The 17,485-nt window shown below is 54.2% G+C and overlaps 6 protein-coding genes across 6 annotated transcripts; 2 read left to right on the top strand and 4 right to left on the bottom strand.

The window, feature by feature from the left end:
- Window positions 1-102: 102 nt before the first annotated feature.
- GLOTRDRAFT_55400 (WD40 repeat-like protein) lies at window positions 103-1,926 on the bottom strand (the record flags this gene model as incomplete). The annotated part of the gene is made up of 5 exons (XM_007863690.1): window positions 1,587-1,926; window positions 911-1,519; window positions 539-856; window positions 302-482; window positions 103-251 (listed from the first exon to the last, which is right to left on the bottom strand). Coding segments are annotated over exons 1-5 (1,572 nt in total), but the record flags the coding sequence as incomplete, so codon positions are not given.
- Window positions 1,927-2,128: 202 nt separating this feature from the next.
- Window positions 2,129-2,851, top strand: GLOTRDRAFT_125724 (translationally-controlled tumor protein; the record flags this gene model as incomplete). The annotated part of the gene is made up of 5 exons (XM_007864223.1): window positions 2,129-2,187; window positions 2,243-2,319; window positions 2,375-2,628; window positions 2,683-2,752; window positions 2,805-2,851. The coding sequence occupies 5 exons, from the start codon at window positions 2,129-2,131 to the stop codon at window positions 2,849-2,851; spliced, it is 507 nt and encodes a 168-aa protein (XP_007862414.1).
- Window positions 2,852-3,144: 293 nt separating this feature from the next.
- On the bottom strand, window positions 3,145-4,895 carry GLOTRDRAFT_33266 (protein disulfide isomerase; the record flags this gene model as incomplete). The annotated part of the gene is made up of 6 exons (XM_007863494.1): window positions 3,145-3,379; window positions 3,433-3,513; window positions 3,565-4,356; window positions 4,412-4,495; window positions 4,550-4,687; window positions 4,738-4,895. The coding sequence occupies 6 exons, from the start codon at window positions 4,893-4,895 to the stop codon at window positions 3,145-3,147; spliced, it is 1,488 nt and encodes a 495-aa protein (XP_007861685.1).
- Window positions 4,896-7,314: 2,419 nt separating this feature from the next.
- On the bottom strand, window positions 7,315-9,980 carry GLOTRDRAFT_109679 (uncharacterized protein). The gene is made up of 7 exons (XM_007864224.1): window positions 9,749-9,980; window positions 9,355-9,686; window positions 9,164-9,304; window positions 9,070-9,112; window positions 8,966-9,007; window positions 8,648-8,904; window positions 7,315-8,595 (listed from the first exon to the last, which is right to left on the bottom strand). Exons 1-7 carry the CDS (start codon window positions 9,796-9,798, stop codon window positions 7,484-7,486), a joined length of 1,977 nt encoding a protein of 658 aa, XP_007862415.1. The 5' UTR covers window positions 9,799-9,980; the 3' UTR covers window positions 7,315-7,483.
- Window positions 9,981-11,840: 1,860 nt separating this feature from the next.
- GLOTRDRAFT_70846 (glutaminase GtaA) lies at window positions 11,841-15,808 on the top strand (the record flags this gene model as incomplete). Its single annotated transcript, XM_007864225.1, has 21 exons — window positions 11,841-12,035; window positions 12,086-12,196; window positions 12,249-12,326; window positions 12,379-12,613; window positions 12,669-12,697; window positions 12,755-13,042; window positions 13,108-13,318; window positions 13,372-13,388; window positions 13,439-13,583; window positions 13,641-13,676; window positions 13,737-13,763; window positions 13,819-13,892; window positions 13,955-14,149; window positions 14,201-14,275; window positions 14,335-14,351; window positions 14,411-14,487; window positions 14,538-14,612; window positions 14,669-14,853; window positions 14,909-15,254; window positions 15,309-15,545; window positions 15,597-15,808. 19 exons carry the CDS (start codon window positions 11,841-11,843, stop codon window positions 14,918-14,920), a joined length of 2,082 nt encoding a protein of 693 aa, XP_007862416.1. The 3' UTR covers window positions 14,921-15,254; window positions 15,309-15,545; window positions 15,597-15,808.
- GLOTRDRAFT_70848 (uncharacterized protein) lies at window positions 15,305-17,376 on the bottom strand (the record flags this gene model as incomplete). Its single annotated transcript, XM_007864226.1, has 6 exons — window positions 17,194-17,376; window positions 16,913-17,143; window positions 16,423-16,865; window positions 16,027-16,371; window positions 15,597-15,978; window positions 15,305-15,545 (listed from the first exon to the last, which is right to left on the bottom strand). The coding sequence occupies exons 1-6, from the start codon at window positions 17,313-17,315 to the stop codon at window positions 15,305-15,307; spliced, it is 1,764 nt and encodes a 587-aa protein (XP_007862417.1). The 5' UTR covers window positions 17,316-17,376.
- Between the last annotated feature and the right edge of the window lie 109 nt (window positions 17,377-17,485).

Below are 17,485 nucleotides of genomic sequence, written 5' to 3' on the forward strand. Positions count from 1 at the left end.
ACGAGGCACTTGTATGATATATGCTATTTATTATGCTACATATGGCACCAGGTATAATAAATTACATATGTAATGCGCGACGGACGATGATCACGTAGCCATCAAGGCAGCTGACCCCAAGACCATGTCGAGGGCCCCTTTGGTTTTGAGCAGCTCTTTCTGGAATTGCAGCTCTTGGGCTACCTTCTTCCGGAGCCGCAGGAAGAGCGAGTCGATCAGAGGCGATTGACCTAATACCGCTCCGTACATTTCTGCAGACGGTTTAGTCTCGACGGTCGCAGGCGGACAGCTGGGTGCATACCAATCACTAAGCCTGCGACATCGCAAGCCATTTCCCCAAACCTAGGATCGCTGACATTCTTCAATAAAAGGCGAAGTACTGGCTCCAGAAGAACGTCGTCGCGTCCCGACAGTGCTGTGCGGAGACCGTCGCGATGGATGAGCTCCTGGATCAGGGCGAAGGCTGTTGTGGGTGGGACATTCTAAGGGCCTGTGTCAGCTAACGACCTCACATGGCCTGACCTCATCAGTTGCTCACCTTTCTCAGAACGGAATCCAAGGCAGCGGAGTACTTGAAACCTTTGAGGAGTCGGTCGTACTCCCTGAGTCGCTTCTTTCGCCGACTTTCCACCTTCAGTTCGTCGACGTCGCCGACGGGTTTGGATTTCACTTTACTCTTGACGCGCCCCTCCCCGATGGCTGGAAGGGACCCGCCTAAAAATGATTCGAATGTCCCAGATTGGAGGGCAGCGGCAGAGAAGGGATCGTCGGTAGCGGCTTCTGATGCTTTCGGTTGCCGCCGACGGACCGAGAGCGTGCCGTCTGACATGCCAGCAGCGATGTGCGTTTCATCCGGCTGAAGATGTGCATTAACTTGCGAAGTTGTGAAATGCAGGTAGGACGGACGTACCGAGATAGCAACGCAAAGGACGGGCGCAGGATACCTCATCGTGTGCACTACTTTGTACGAGCTCACGTCGTAGACCTTGACCATATGGTCCAATCCACCCGACAGCAGTCGACTGGCGTTGGAGTCGAACGCAAGAGACGTGACCGTCTTCTGGTGATTTGACAGGGCGCGCGTACACCGCCCGCCCGCAACCAGGTCCCAGACGCGCAGGATGGGACCCGCGGTGGATAGCGCGACTGTGCCGGAGGGGAACATGAGCACCTGCTCCACGGGCGAGGTGTTCCTGCTCCCCGCGCTCGCGTCCGGCCCGCCCATAACCATCTCGCACTCTCCCGTGCGCGTGTCGAATAAGCGCACGGTCGTGTCGTACGAACCGGTTAGGACGAGGTGGGGGTTGGAGGTGGAGAACTGGCCGGAGCGCACGTAGTCCGTGTGATCGACAAAGGTAGTGACGGCGGATTGGGAAGGGACATCCCAGACCTTGACGGTCGAGTCGTCCGAGCATGAGAGGACTTGGGTATGGTTCAGGGCGGAGAATTTGGTGACATGGACTGGCTGCTTGTGCGAGTCGAGCGTCCGGAGGATAGCGCGGGAGTTGATGTCAAAGACCTAGCCACGTAACTCTTGAGTCGTTGAGCAGAAATATGACGCGAGAGCACCAGAGCGCGATACATACTTGGATGAGGCCCGTGTCGTCGCCTGCAACCACCAGCTTCCCGTCCCCGCGTATGCAGCCGCTCCGGGCAATGTCCTTGAACCGCGATATTGTCTTCGTGACCTTTTGTGTTCTCGGCGCATATATCTGGACCCTGGTCGCGGACGTGACCGCATACCTGTGGGGTTTTGAGGGGGAGAAATGGATGGAGGTGACGGGTGCGTATTCCTTGATGAAGACGGGGTGCTTGAACTGGCGCCAGTATCTGGACTCTGCGTTGTGTCTCGTGGCCGTCGGCCGATGCGACTTTTTGACGACGACGGGCTGGTAGTCCATGGCGGCGCAGATTCCTGGCCTCCTCGAGGGCTTGTGCCACCGCTCTCGATCACAATTTTTGGGACGCACGTGGCCTTGAGTAGTCACGTGGCCGATAATCGATTGCTCCTCGTCGGACAGTTTTCTGGCTGTGGATCCGGCGCGCCTGTATATCTCGACTCCAATCTCCTCTGCGCTCTGCACCTCCTTCCTTCTTTCCTTCTTGTACATCTCCCTAGACCTTCAAAATGTTGTTGTACACCGACATCATCACCGACGATGAGATGTTCTCTGATGCCTTCCCCATGTGGGTCCTGTTTCCTTGGCTTGAGCCTCGGTTCTGCAGCTCATCGTTCCTCCAGCAAGCTCGTCGACGACATCGTTTTCGAGGTAGACTGCCAGATGGTCACCATCAAAAAAGGCGCCGACGTCGACATCGGTGCGTACCCCGTCCCTTATCGCGCACTCTGCATCCCGTCCTAACCGTCCGACAGGCGCCAACCCCTCCGCCGAGGAGCAGGACGAGGGTGTCGAGGACGGACAGGAGACCGTCAACAACGTCGTGCACTCCTTCCGTCTCCAGCAGACATCGTTCGACAAGAAGTCCTACCTCACCTACCTCAAGGGTTACATGAAGACCGTCAAGGCGAAGCTGGCCGAGACCAACCCCGAGCGCGTGGAGGCGTTCGAGAAGGGTGCCCAGGCGTTCGCGAAGAAGCTTGTGGCCAACTTCAAGGACTTCGAATTCGTAAGTGATCCTTTTCCGCTGCGTCAGGATGTCGTTCTCATCGTATCGTGCTAGTACACCGGTGAATCGATGAACCCTGATGGTATGATTGCCCTCCTCAACTACCGCGAGGACGGTGTCACCCGTAAGTCGAGTTCAGATGCAACCAGCCTACTGAGCGCTTACCTGCCTTGTAGCCTATTTCACTTTCTGGAAGGACGGTTTGAAGGAGGTCAAGCTCTAATTTTTCTTTGTGGTCTACCTGTTATTATTGTCTCCTTTGTATCCTCTGCATTGTATGGGCGGGTGTGCTGATAGCATCGGAATCAAACAAGTTGTAAGCACGTTGCAAGTCTCTCCGTTGCGGGAACTCGAATGACCCTTCGAAGAGCAATCCCGGTGTTCGATTCCTTCGTAAGTACATAAGCAATAAATAACTACGGAAAATACAGAGCTCCGCCAAATCATCCGAGTTGAAAGTTCAATTACCATTCAATTCTCCCAGTAGATTAGCTATACATGAAAGTGCGTAAACACTCAGAGCTCATCATGCTCGCGATGCTCGTGAGACGCGTTTTGGGAAGGCGTGTTGGGATCGAGCGGGTTCTTGGCGTGCTCCTCAACGAAGGCAACCAAGCTCTCGAGCGACCGATCACCATCGTAGTCGAGGAACTCCTTGGATCCAGCAGGCTTGAACTTGAGAGTGGGGAAGCCAGAGATGCGGAAAGGGACGGAAGGAGGGAGATCATTCTCAGTAGCTTCCATTTTGGCGCTAGGTTCAAAAGTCAGTATACAGTCGTATACACCACTGGCTGCATTACTCACATGACAACGCGGTCCTTGACATCACCGAACTTCTCGCCAAGGCTGTCCCAAGTGGGCTTCAGGCGCTTGCAGTGACCACACCTACCATCAGGTAAACATCAAATCAGGCATATATTGACAGAACAAACCAACCATGATGCGTAGAATTCGACAAAGACATCCTTACTGTCATCGAAGACAACCTCATCAAACTGCTTGCCGACCAAGTTGAAAACCGGCTCGTCCTGGGTCTCGGGAATAGGCTGGCTCTTGAGCTGGGGTTGGAGCTTGCCATCGACGTATTGGTCGACCCAGTGCTCGACAGCCGCCGGCGAGTACTCCTCGTTCTGGTCAAGCGGGTACTTGAGCTGCTTCTCGAGGTCCTGGATGACAAAGGCGGGCCACTTCTGCTCGGGCAGGTTGAGCGCACGAGCGTGGTCGCCGAACTTGATCGCGTCGATCCAGACGAAGTTGACCTTGCCCTTGAACTTGGCGGCGACGGGGCGAATGGCGTCGATGTATTCCTGGCGCTTCTCGACGCTGGGGTCGAGGAACAGGTAGGCCAGGGGCTTCCCGCTCTGGGCGTAGGTCTGGTAGTTCTCGGCGCCGACTTCATCAATGATAGGGATGGCGAGCTCCTTGATCCAGTCCTCGAGGTCCTTGACCGTGGCAGAGGCGACGGGGTACGGGTATTCAGTTTGGGGCTCGTCGAACTGACGGTAGACAACGATAGCAGGGGTACTGACCCCGGCAGCTTCGATAGCAGCGGAGTCAGTGGACAGGCCGAAGAGGTAGTCATCGCGGTGCTTGTTCGCCGTGGCGCTGAACTCCGGGGCAGGGGCGGCGTCCGTGCTGCTGGCGTAGAGGACGACGACGACCTTGTCAGCCTTCTTGAACTCCTCGTGGTTCGCAGCCGTCACGTCGGTAACAGCAGGGAGGGCTTGTCTAAACGTGTGTTAATGAGATTACATCCCCAACAGAAATAAATCAGTCGACGCACTTGGTCATGTAGCTGATGATACCATCAGCCTTCCTGGGACCCGTGTAGTCGGTGGGTTCGCCTTGCCGGAAGACCTTGAGAGTGCTACAAGGCGAACCATTACAAACCGCGCGAGTCAGGGCAAGGTGGCATACTTACGGGTATCCCTGGACGCCATGAGCTTGGCAAAGGTCGGCCTCGTCGACACAGTTGACCTTGGCAAGCTTAATGTTCTTTTCCTTCAGAGCAGTAGCCGCCTGCTCGTATTCGGGAGCGAGAGCTTTGCAGTGTCCGCACCTGGATATCACTCAGTCACCTGGAATCATACGTCGTACGGAGGTGCGTACCATGGCGCGAAGAACTCGACGAGCATCAAAGGCTCGGGGCTGACGAGCGACTGGAAGTTGGACGGGTTCAGGTCAATGACATCGGAGTCGCCCTCGGCAGCCGCGATGCCAGCCAAGGCCAGCAGCGACGCTGTTGAAAGGAAAGACTGGAAACGCATCGTCCGAAGCAAGCCTCGAGCTCGCGATACAAAGGAAGGAGAATGTAGTCGGAGAGCGGCCGACGGGGTAGCTTATATACGGGAGCAAAGGTCGACGTGTCAATTCCATCCCCTGATTGATCGCGGTTTGCCGGTGGCGGTAACCTCTTCGAATATCTTACTCACCACCTCGGCCTTCAAGTCAACATGGCTTACCAGACGTCGGTATACCAGAGTGCTGTCTCGAGGCTCCATTCTCTCTGGAAATTGTGCACAACGTCCTGGAGGCGCCTCCTGTGTGCTCACTCGGCGTTGCGGTATATTTCGCCACGTCTCTGCCACGTCTTGCGCTGCCTTTAGGCGGCTGTAACTTCTGTAACGTCTCGCTGACAGTGTGATCCCGCATAGCGATTTGCGCCATGCATTCATTTTTGCCAAGTTTCTTGCCTCCGAGCTGTACAGAGTGAGACCCGATACCGACTACCTCGATCACCTGACGGTGACACAAGGAGGATGTTCTGAGTTAGAAAGACGGACAAGACCACTCCCATGAACATTTGGAGAGCGCCTTAAGCTTCAATCCTGCAGCCGCAAGACTGAGGCCTTCCACACTTCGACGGTCTCAATAACATGATTATTCGTCCCATCGTCGTTGCTGGTGGTAAAGACTGTTTATCAGGAGGAAGTGGCCGGATCAACAAGCACTCCATGATGGGCCCTTTGCAGCACATGTGCATACCCCTTGGGCTCGGAGGTCACGGCGTAGCAGCAGCATGGTTCTGCTTCATCTCCACGGCGATCGGACATTCCCAATCGTGGGTGGAGGATTCTATTGCTGCTGCCGCCGATACGGCCGGACAGACTCAAATATGGCCGAGCAATCCACCAGAGCATGATTGTGGACTATGCCACAAGTCATAAATTATTCAAACCTCAAGCGCATCAGCTACAGATAGTCCGATGTACCGTTCTAGAGTGCACTTAGATCAAAGTCGCTCCCTTTCTGTCGCCCACTAGGGTATTTCTTCGGGCTAGGCTTGAAAGGGCGGGGAGGAGGGAAATCGCTGACTGGAAATGTATGGGGCCCGACTTGAGCAGGTGGATCAGGGACTGCGCAAATGCTGCATTAGTATCTACTCCGACACACGCAGATATATCGACATCCATACTTTTCTGATGAGATCCGTTTGTAGCAGGCCTGCTGGACACACCGTTCGTATTCCCAATGGACGACAGCGCCCTACCCAAGGACGACGATACGTTAGATGGAGGGCCGGCTGATATGGTTCGGGATCTGGCAGGGGAAGGACCCGGGGGAGGCGGAGGGGGCGCTAGACTAGTAGGCCGAGGAGGCGGTGGGGCGGGCGCAGAGTGTGATGGTTCGGACTCGGACACGGCTCGCGGGCGTACCGGGGGCGGGGGAGGGGCGCCTTTGCGAGCAGGTGGAGGGGGAGGTACTGCCCTGCTGGGCGGTCCGGCAGCAGAGGAAGGACGAGCAGGCGGAGGAGGGGGCGGGGCTCGACCAGGTGTCGTCGGTGGCGGCGGTACTTTGCGCGAGGGGAGACTCGGCGGGACCGCGCTGTTTCGGGGAGGTATGGCAGGAGCAGGACGGGAGGGTGTGTTCTGCGACGAGGAACGAGCCGGGGAAGAGGTGCGAGGAGGGATCGCGGGAGGGACGCGGGTAGGGGGAGTTGAAGGGCGGCTGATCTCCGGCGGAGGTCTGCGAGGAGGGGCGGGTGCTCTGGCAGGCGGTGGCGGAACTGACCGCGATGGTACGGACGGTGCTGCGCGTGCCGGAGGCGTTGGCGACGGTGCAGGTTTCGGAGGAGGGGGAGCCCTACTCGGTGGCTGAGGAGGCGGGGGCGCTGGGGGTGCAGGAGATGCACCGTCACGCTTCGGTATTGAGGGAGGTTTGCCTAAAGTTGGCGCTTTGGCTGGCGGGGAGATCAATACTCGCTCACAGAGGATAGAGGCCCAACGCACCCAGATTTGACTGGCCCGCGGGTTTCAACTTGGGCATGCCTCCAGCGAAGAGCCCTCCCAACTGCGGCGGGCCACCCCCTCCCGACAACGAAGGGCCTCCTCCCCCCGATAACGCTGCGCCGATGCCTCCTGCTCCGCCCCCTCCACCTCCACCACCCCCGCTGCTCTTGCTTGCATCAATAATCGGGGCGCTGCGATCATTGGTTTCTGCCTTCTTCAGTTTCTTCCCGGCCTGGATCTGCTTTAACAGCTCAGACGATGCCATAGTGGTGGAAGGACAAGTTAGGACGGCGTTATTCCCACGACTTTCTGGTGGCCACAACAGTTGAACTGCCTCAGTCAGTGATCAAGTCAGTGTAGCCGGGGTGTGCTCAAGAATTTTCTTTCGAGATTGCAACCTGCGAGACCAGAGCGAGCCAGGTCAGTTTTTTGGCAAAGCTCCGGGACAGAGAATTGCCCGGAAGTATTATCCGACCTGTTAATTAGCTATGGTACAGTAAACACTGCCAGATATATACATGCTGGTCGCAGTCTCAGTTTCACTTATATTACTAGTGAACCATTCTCATGGTTATTATAGACAGAACACAGTTGCTATACAGTACCACGCTCAGACGGGCGGACGATCAGTAGGCAGCCGGCACCGCCCAATCCCCAGCATCACTCCCGGCGCGAGATCCTTCAAGGTGTTCAGGGAGACTTTCGCTCCGCGGCCTGGTTGACCTGACACTTTCAGCATCTCCTTGCCTTGCCGCTCTCTGCAGAGACCGAGCTGACGACAATGGAGGGGGTCTGGGTCCCCTAATCGCGCCGAAGGAGTCCCGCTGGCTGCCATCGGGGGCGAGACGGGGCTGAGCGGGAAGACCCAACGGACTCCTCCTACCAGACGACAACGCCGGCGCGGCCAACCTGCTCGCTACCCGACGCAAGGACTGGTTACCGAACGTCCGCCTCCTCCCCGATCCCGGCACCACTGACGACGACTGCGATCCACGTCGAGCACCAGCTTCGTACACTACAGGCAACTCTTGCGTAGCCATCCCGCGTGGAGAGACGGCCGAATACAGCTGAGCGACACTACTCGCAGACGTCGACATGGAATCCCGAGGTGAACTCCTAGTCGAGAAACGAGAGCCAACAGACCAACGCTTGGTTCTGTCCCGTTTCGGCTTCGCCGTACTAGGGGTGTAGCGGATGATGTCTGAACCTAGTACCGCAGAACTGAGCGTTCTGGTACTGCCTACATGCGACACGTCGTCCCTGTCCCAGGTGGGTGAAACGGCGATCGATATTTGCGGGCGTCGGCGGTTCGGTACTAGGGGACCTGGAGGAGCATCTTGCTCAAATTGCCTTGCAAACTCCACTTGGGAGGAAAGAATCTGGCGATTTATCAGATCCCGCTGTACGACCGGCTGTAACTCCATCTTCTCCTTCCCAGCACGGGTTCCAAGGGTTTCCTGAGGTCCTATGCCAGGCGGAGAGGGTAGTACAGCCCGTCGACCTGTAGCATCGTAAGGAATGCGATCACTCGCAAGCGAGTCCATGCTCCTTATGCCACGGCCTTCATTGGCTGGGAGGCCCCTGGTGTTCGATGGATTACTATAGAGCGAGACAGGTGGCAGGACGGGAGCGAGTGAAGGAGCCTTGAGCGGACTGAGATATATACGCGGCGCCGGGCTACTGAGAGGTGACCCTAAAATGGCGACCCTCGCAACAGCACTTCGATAATGGTAGGCAACTGATGTGCTAAGTCAGATATGACAGGCACCCATAAATGGGAGAGTACTAACGAAGAACCAGCAGGAAGCCAATACTGGTCGGGATGAAATTAGGCACGTCCCTATCGGATAACGCCGTCGGTGCAGCCATTATCTCCAGAGCTAGAAGGCTCAGCGCTTGCGCAATTCGTCTCTCGAACAAACCCTTCAGTCCTTGACGCGAGGGCAGCCCAGCCGACCGTTTCATGATCAACGTTGACAGCCGGAAGATAACATAGAAATCAAAGACAATATGGAAGATAACGGATGTCAGAGCAATTGGTAAGAAGCTATACAGAAGATGCAATGGTCGCATCAGTTCTATTCAACAGCGTATATGCGAGAACGTACAGGTTGCGGGTGCAGGTGAAGGCACGGAGGGGTCGTATGGGACTGTGTAAGTACCCCGGTCAGTACCGCAAAGAAGTTAGAGACATCGTAGCAGATACGCGTACTTTATCATCCCTATGTTAATGGCATTCGTCGCAAATATAAGCCCTGCGAGTACATCAGCACTGCAAGGCGGCAAATCTATAGGAGACAACCTACCTACGCCGATCAATAACCAACCCAAGAATAGCATGTACTCCCAAGTCCTGATACCCAGGGACCTGAGTTCTTGACGAAGGATGAAGAGCCCGACAAGACGTCCAGAATGCGCGGACATATCGCCCCATGCAATCACAAACGCTGCAACTGCGCGTCAGCGATCAGTCAATGATCCGCGCTATCAGACGCACCGCATGCCGTATCTGCCCCTGCACCGTAAGTGATGAGAGACAAGAAATCACCAAGGCTGGCAAGCACGAAGCAGAATGACAGGATGAAGATCAGCGTGCTCCGGTCCTCTCGAAGATGTGCCTCCGTGAGAGGTGTTATTGCAGATCCTGGGATAGTCGGTTTCTCCTGGGCTTCAGGGTCGGAGACAGGAATCTCTGGACGATTCGCGATACTCGAGAACCGGAACACAGTATCCAGCCGTCGCGCGAGTGTGCGAAGAAGTGGCGAGGTTGCGAGGCATTGCAAGCTGCACCAGAAAGCCCCTCCAAGAAAGAATATCGATACTTCACGACTAGATGATATAAGACATACATCAATGCCGGTATGTAGAGCGTCGAGCGGGACTCTACCCACACGTTCGGGGAAAATACAGAACCCAGATCAACTGAAGGGCTGTAGTCCATTCCTAGGCACGGCCCGACGCGCTCTTAGGGAAAGCGACCCGCCCGACACCAGCCCAGCTTGAAGGTGCCCAGAACAATATATGATGTGGTCCTGCCACACGGAGCCAGCTCGTAGCGGAAGTGAAAGGAGAGCGAGCAATGTAATGGAGGCGGAAACCAGACCGAGGCGGCCTCCGACATCCTGCAACTCTAAGAGCGACTAGCGGAGAGACATTACTAGCGAGGGCTGGACTCCATCATTCCTTCCGTACAACCGCGGGTTGGCAACCGGGCATGCATGCGCGCTTGCTATCCGCTGCGACATTTGCATTATTCTGGTCTTGACATACACTACCTCGACGATGCGTTCCCCTGAAGCTGAGAGGTATCCGGTGATGCGCGCAACGTTGACGTCTTTGCGTCAAGCTTGGGACATCCACCACATTCTCGCATGATACTCACTCGCCCACAGGTAGATTCAGGTTGCGAGCAGAGACTGGAGTGACTCGCGTAGGAGGTGTATCATGATGGCTCGAGACTAGCTCCGTCAAACGGTCAACGCGGTGATGTAGGTACTGCTTTGTTTCTTCCGTTCCGGAGAGGCTATACTGGTACTGACAGCAGGTATAACACCGACCAATCCGATCCTTTGTTGACGCGGCAAACCTGTCCGCACTCACGGAGATAACCTGACGTAGGGCTGGATTTGGGCTGGAAGTACCGACAACTTCGCAGTGTCCCATAGATCTGCGAGACCGCTCGTCTGATTGGGTTACCGGTGAGGGACTGAATCTGCATGTGTGCTAGACTGAGGCGCCCGTTTCCTTGATGGGTCATAATAAGGTAGCAAGTCGAAGTTAACCCTGGTCTTGCCGCAGACTACCATCATATATTATCCCGTCTACGCACCAATCAAACCTCGTCTTCACTAAACCACTGCACGTCCCCCTTCGCAGGCCTATTCGCATGGCAAGCGCAGTAGCATGGGGCCCATGACATGTGTACTAGGATGGACGATTGTCCTTGTCGAGGCGACTTGGAGAACTCTCGCTGGTTCACGGAGAATAATAGCAGGGGAATTTAATGATTCCATCAGAACTTCAGATGGCATCCGCGGCCTCATTTGACTCGTTGCACTATCGTGACCGGAACGCAAGCTCATGCCATCGCCAGCGTCAGTCGCAAGATCGCGGTCATGGATTCCGTTGAAAGATACTGAATGCAGACGACAGAGTCTTCATGTGCGAACCCTCCGGGGGAAACATAGAGAACGTTGCATGTGCGCCGCTGGTAATTGGGTGAGAGAGTTGTCCACGTGAACAAAGGCGCATATCCTTCGGCAGTGCGACCGCACAGTTTTCAGGGCTTAGCTTCCCTTTGACCTGACTTCCGTTTGTTTTGAACGACAGTCGCTGCGCGGTACCGAGCCCCGCAACTACCAGACACGGCCGGATTGTCCGCGCAATTGGGAGCCACAGACTTACAACAGACACCGAAAGAAGGTATGTACTGCCGCGGTGCTATATCACCTTACATCACCCATGCTTTCGCCTGGTGGAAGAGTCTATCACCTGCTCTACGGCGTCGAAGCGGCCCGTCGTTGCCGACCCAAGGGACTTCTATGTCGTAAAACGACGATCATATCCCGCTGTATGTACCTGCTCTTCGTATCCTCGTTCACTTACAGCAATACGATGGGCATTGCCTATTGAGCATTGACTTCGCCAACTCGACGCTGAGTAGTGCCCAGTTCCCGACTTTCGAGCGGATGTGAGTACACGAAGGGAACTATTTGCACCGATACGTTCTCGAATTCCAGGCAGTTTTGATGCGCCATATGCAAATACAGTGTCACGGGAGCTAAGCTCGCACTTCTCCACAAGTAAGCACGTATGCCGCCAGTGCTCCTGATCTTATGACGCGAGAAGCGTGCGCTGACAACGATCCTCTCATCTGAGACGTATCCCATCATGTTAAGATGTTGACGGCATCGACTCAATGTCTGCTATAAATGTGTCCAGTGCAGATTTGAGCAGGTCCAGGGAACTCCCTGTCATATCGCAATGAGGTTCCCGAGCGTTGCCATCTCGCTCTCACTGCTTACTGCCGTCGCTGAAGCGGCCGTGACGTGGACGGCCACTCCTTTCAACCCTGCCGCCGTTCCTCTCGCGGTTCGCACTCCGTACTTGTCAGCCTGGCTCCCTCAAGGGGCGGGCACTGCCCTCAACGACGCATGGCCGACTTTCTGGACCGGTTCGGTAAGTGCGACGCCTTTCTAACCTATTATCCTGCTAGAGCATAGCCTTAGATTCTAGGATGGGCTGGGTACATCAAGGTCGACAACACGGTCTACAATTTCCTGGGTGCCCCCTCAGTTCCTGGTACAACAACTACTAAGGCTGTCCAAAAAAGCCTGACTGTAAGCGCGGGATACTATACATAGCATCCAGTCACTCAACAATCACAAACAGTTTACCGCTACCCAAAGCACGTTCGTACTTACTGCAGGACCCGTGGATTTGACGGTCAATTTCTTGAGTCCCGTGGAGGTGAGATTCAAGACGTATGCGTTGAAGATTATCATGACATTGTTCCTGTTAGCCTACAGACCTGGTGTTGCAATCTCTACCATTCTCATATTTGGCGTTGTCAGCGAAGTCCAATGATGGCCAGGCTCATTCCGTCCAGGTATACACGGATATCAGCGCAGAGTGGGTCACTGGAGACAACTCCTTGACCGCGAACTGGACTACTACGACTACGAGCAACATCTTGACGCATCAAGTCCAGCTAGTATCTCAGACTCAATTCGGCGAAGTCTCGGATCACATTCAACGTGAGCACGCAAATAAACAGTGAATCCGTGCTGTTGCTGATTCCTGGTCTTGTAGAGGGTTCCGCCTATTATTCGACAGCTAGCGTAAGGACAGGATCCATGTCTATAGAGCAAATTTCTCTGACCGTTTAATGTCTTCAGGGCAATGGCGTGACATATCAGACAGGACAGGACACCGTCGTTCGCGCACAGTTCATCAATAATGGGAAGCTTGCAAACACACAAGACACAAACTTCCGAGCTGTGTCAGACAACTGGCCCGTCTTTGGCTTCGCGCATGACCTGGGAAGTGTTAACGCCGCCACCAGCCCCGTTGTGATTTCCGTAGGACATGTGCGGGATCCAGCCATTCAATACATTATTGCCGGCGGAGTTTTGCAGTCTAGGAGCCTGTACTTCTGGAGTAAATATTCGACTGTAGCGAGCGCGGTAAGTATCGGTGAAAATATGCAATCACGACGTTCCAAAAATCACTGACAATGCTGTTCTTCCAGATTTCCTTCTTCCTCGGAGACTACAGCAATGCACTTTCCAGAGCAAACTCCTTCGATGCCAAATTGAACTCAGACTCATCTGCCATTTCATCTGATTATGCTGCAATCACCGCGCTCTCGGTAAGACAAGCGTTCGGAGCGACGGAAATCTCTATCTCCAAGAATAGTGACGGGAGCTGGAATACTGACGACGTCCTAATGTTCATGAAAGGTACCTCTTCTCCTCGTATATGGAAATCCTCGCTGAGTCATCTCTCTCCTCAGAAATTTCCAGTGACGGTGTAAGCAGCAATATACTATGCTTGTTGCTCCTCCTAACTCTGCAATGCAGAATACCAACACTGTTGACGTGATTTTCCCGGCTTGGCCTATCTTCCTATACACAAATCCGGCGCTCGGAAAATACCTTTTACTGCCCTTGTTTGAGTACCAGGCGACGGGTCAATATCCAAACAAATGGGCCGTTCATGATATGGGTAAGTCATTGGGATCATCGGTATTTGGAAATCACCAGAACTTATGTCATGTAACAGGTGCCCATTACCCTCAGGCCGTAGGCCATAACGATGGTATATACTCTGGCCTTGTCCCCGAGGGTGGAAACTCACGAGGCTTTCGCGCTCTTCTAGGGAATGACGAACCGATGCCGTTGGAAGGTAAACCGTTCCACCTTTGCATGATGTGACTATTCAACGATGAGATATTGCTCAGAAAGCGGCAATATGTTGATTATGACATTGAGCTATACCCAAAAGTCCAATGACCAATCACTGATCAAGTCGTATGTGAGCACATCTTGATGAAGATTGTTTGGATTCTTCACGTAACTGATTGTCTGCGTATGCAGTCCAACCTCCTCGACCAGTGGACGCAGTATCTCATCCAGGAAGCTCTCATTCCGGCCAATCAGATCAGCACAGATGACTTCGCAGGCTCTCTTGCTAACCAGACCAACCTGGCTATAAAGGGCATAATTGGCATCCAAGCCATGTCCGAGGTTGCTTCTTTGCTTGGAGATGGCAGCAGGGCGTCGAACTATAGCGTATGCCTAGCTCACTCTCAGTCCTCGGAGTTTTAGTCTTACTTTCGCCAGTCCATCGCTTCTTCATATGTCCCGCAATGGCAACAATTCGCTACAGCTTCCAGCGGAGACCACTTGACTCTCTCGGTGAGATTACTGAAGTTGTATATCATGCCTCGTCTTTGCTTACCGACTCGTGATGATAGTATGGTAACAGTAGCAGGTTCGTTCGATGACGCGCATGATTTTCGAGTTTTGTCCCTAATAATACTATCGCAAAAGCTGGGGTCTCTCGTACAACTTATACGCCGAGAAGTTGCTGGGCACTAAGCTCTTCCCCGACTCGGTCTACCAGATGCGTGAGTCACTTGCTTTGCGAGGCGGCGTAACCTTGGCTGACGATACTCAGAGAGCGCATGGTATCCCACCGTTGCTCGCGACTACGGTGTACCTCTCGACACCAGACACACATACACTAAATCTGGTGCGTGGCTGAGGCACTTCACCGGCCATTGACAACTCACCAGTCACGCCCGTCAGACTGGTCGATTTGGACTGCAGGGATCGCTACCAGCACTACCACCAGAGATTTGTTCATTTCTTCAGTGTACAAGTACGCTAGTGACGGCAAGAGCAGTCAGCCGTTGGGCGACTGGTACGAGACCGTTGACGGGTCGGTGGAGGGATTCAGGGCAAGACCTGTTGTTGGCGGTCACCTCGCTCTTGTGAGTACAATAGTTATTAAGGCCCGCGTCGGTGAAACTGAACCAGTGTCTTCAGCTGCTAGTCTGAACAGTACACATGTTGGTTCGGGCTGGGGATGTCTTGAAATACGGGGTTCGAGGGTATGGAGCAATTGAATGAGTAGTGTACGTTGTGAAGGTCGATATCGAATGCCATGTCCATGATGAACTGGGCGATGAACGACTATCAGACAGCACAGATGAATGACTATCGAGACAGCGCGGTCTTGATAGTCTCCGCCACCCAATCCAACAATGGCACTCCCGTTTGTTGACTAGCCTCATAAGTGTCTAGCAGACTCTCCGGTCTTCCGTTCGGGCGATCTAACCGGAATGCTGAGCACTGGATCTTAAAATCCTTATTGTAGGATATCCGGAAATTCCTGCGAAGCGATCTGAGTATGCGAGTGCACCGCAAAGCCAAGTCGATGACTTACAATACACAACCTTCCCATCTGCCTACGGCTCGACTCGTGATAAGATCCACGAACCACGTCCCATTGACGGGGGAGCAGAGTTCAGTCCCCACTTCACAGATCCGATTCAACAGCCGCAACTCCACCTCGTCTGTCAGGAGTTGACCGAGTTGGGTGATGGAGGCGATGAATATCGTCCCCTGGGGAAGGTGGACATATAATAATGACGGTGACGTGAGCGTAAACCGAAGGGTATCCCTGTTGGCAGGTCGGATAAGTTCATAAGAGGCAAGATCCTGGATCATTCACCTGTTCCCGATCCGGACGACCACCTCGCCATTAACCCGACCTCCTTGCTGGTCGCTCAATAGGTCCACTAGCGCATGTCCACTCTCGCCTACAGAGTTCAGGCGCACTGAAGACGGAACACCAGCTTGCTTTAAGGCATGGATGATCTTCATGATCTCTGCTTTTACGCGCCGACAAAAGACCTCGTATTGTAGCGCATCAATGATCGGCTGTAGTATGTGAGGGGGCTGGCTGAAAGTCGGGCTTGGATCACTGCGCAGGCGCTGGCTTTTGAAGTACGTATGAACGCGAAGCAACAGTATGTGCAGCACAGCGAAGATGAGGTCGCACTTGCCGTCCTGATTATCGAAGGGGCGCTCATGGTCACCAACAGAATCACTGTCTACCTGTTTGTAACAGTTAATTCTGTCCGGACGGTAACTGGGATAACTCACCAGCTCAAAACACAATTCCGTGTCTTGCGATGCCTCAATTACAATGAGACGTTCGGCCACGCGCGAGGAAGCAGTAGGTAAAGCGCTGCTTTCTCTAATGAGGAGCGAGAAGATCTCCTGCTCAATGATCTCTCTTTGCGCCGCACCTAAAGCGCTGTCCACCGTGTCTTCGGAGAGTAGTTTTAGCACATTTTGTGAAGTAATTTGCTTTCCGGTGTCATCAACTGTGGTCAGACGAACTCGAAGACGGGTTTTTTGGCGGTGCGGGAATTCCAAGAGGTTTGACGAGGTCTCGAACGTCGGCATGTGACTAATGGCCCGTCTGCGGAAGGCTGGACTGGCTGGACTCTACGTAAGTCCACCGGGTGCAAGGGAGAGCAGAATATACTGACAATCCTCCAAACCAAAAGAGATGAGAAAATCTTTAGAAGTCTTGTCGGCGCCCTTGCCAGTAGCAGAACCAAAGGGTAAGGGTGCCGGGACCAAGCCCCAGTTGGCCTTTCTAATTTTCAGCGCCTGAGCCCAATATTGCTCCCCACGAACTCGAGTACGTTCCATGCCAGCCGCGGCACTCTTAAATACATCAGCTGCTTGCCGTAGTGCTTCGTCCTTACCGCCTATAGTCAACTGCGCATTGAAGGTTTGGACGGAAGGGATTGGGGGAGGTTTCGTGATTACGGTTGCAGTGAGTTCGGCATGGGGGAGGGGGGGTGCTGGGGACGGCGCGTGCGATGGGAGAAGAGGCCGTACTTCAGGTGCAGGGGGAGCGGTGGATGTGGATGAAAGTAGCAAGCCAAGTAGATCCCGCGCGTGTGACATCTCTCCGAGGGCAATACTGAGTTCGTGAATGAGAAGGCAGGGCAGACAGATCTCTGTACTCACTATAGCTGCGGCATCAGTTCCATGCGCATCTTGTAAAGTTCCTCCGCAGTCATGGGTTGAGCTCGATGTGTATCGTCTACATCATGCTCGACTTCTGCTTCCTCTGCTTCACGAACTTTCTCGTCTTTCTCGACGTGCTTTGCCGTTCCGTACGTGTCGAAGAAGTCCACTCCGCGCTCGAGGAAGATGCGCCTCAGCTTCTCGCCCAGAGCTTGGGAGGGGTCCTCGCGCCTTCACAGATATAAAACTCCAAGGCACCACCAGGACACAAATGTGCTTACGGTTCATAGATATGCTGGCCATCCGGCGTGATGTCCAGCAAAACTGGGATGTATTCACCGGTGTCATCTTTGTACGGCCTTTCTAGAGAAAGTTTGAGTTTTTTCCAAGCCGGTTCTTCCATAACGCCAGAGACAGTGTGCACGCTGCACCGATAGCGTCAACGGGGACTAGAGCAAGCTTTGTGTAAACTCAGTCCAAGCACAAGGCAAGCGCAGCCACAACTCGGACTGCTGCGGCGATCAATGGCACGTGCGACTCTGAGATAAGATGCACCTTGTGGCGGCGCCCTGC

The sequence above is a fragment of the Gloeophyllum trabeum genome (genome assembly GCF_000344685.1).
Source record: "Gloeophyllum trabeum ATCC 11539 unplaced genomic scaffold GLOTRscaffold_00002, whole genome shotgun sequence".
Lineage (NCBI taxonomy): Eukaryota > Fungi > Basidiomycota > Agaricomycetes > Gloeophyllales > Gloeophyllaceae > Gloeophyllum > Gloeophyllum trabeum.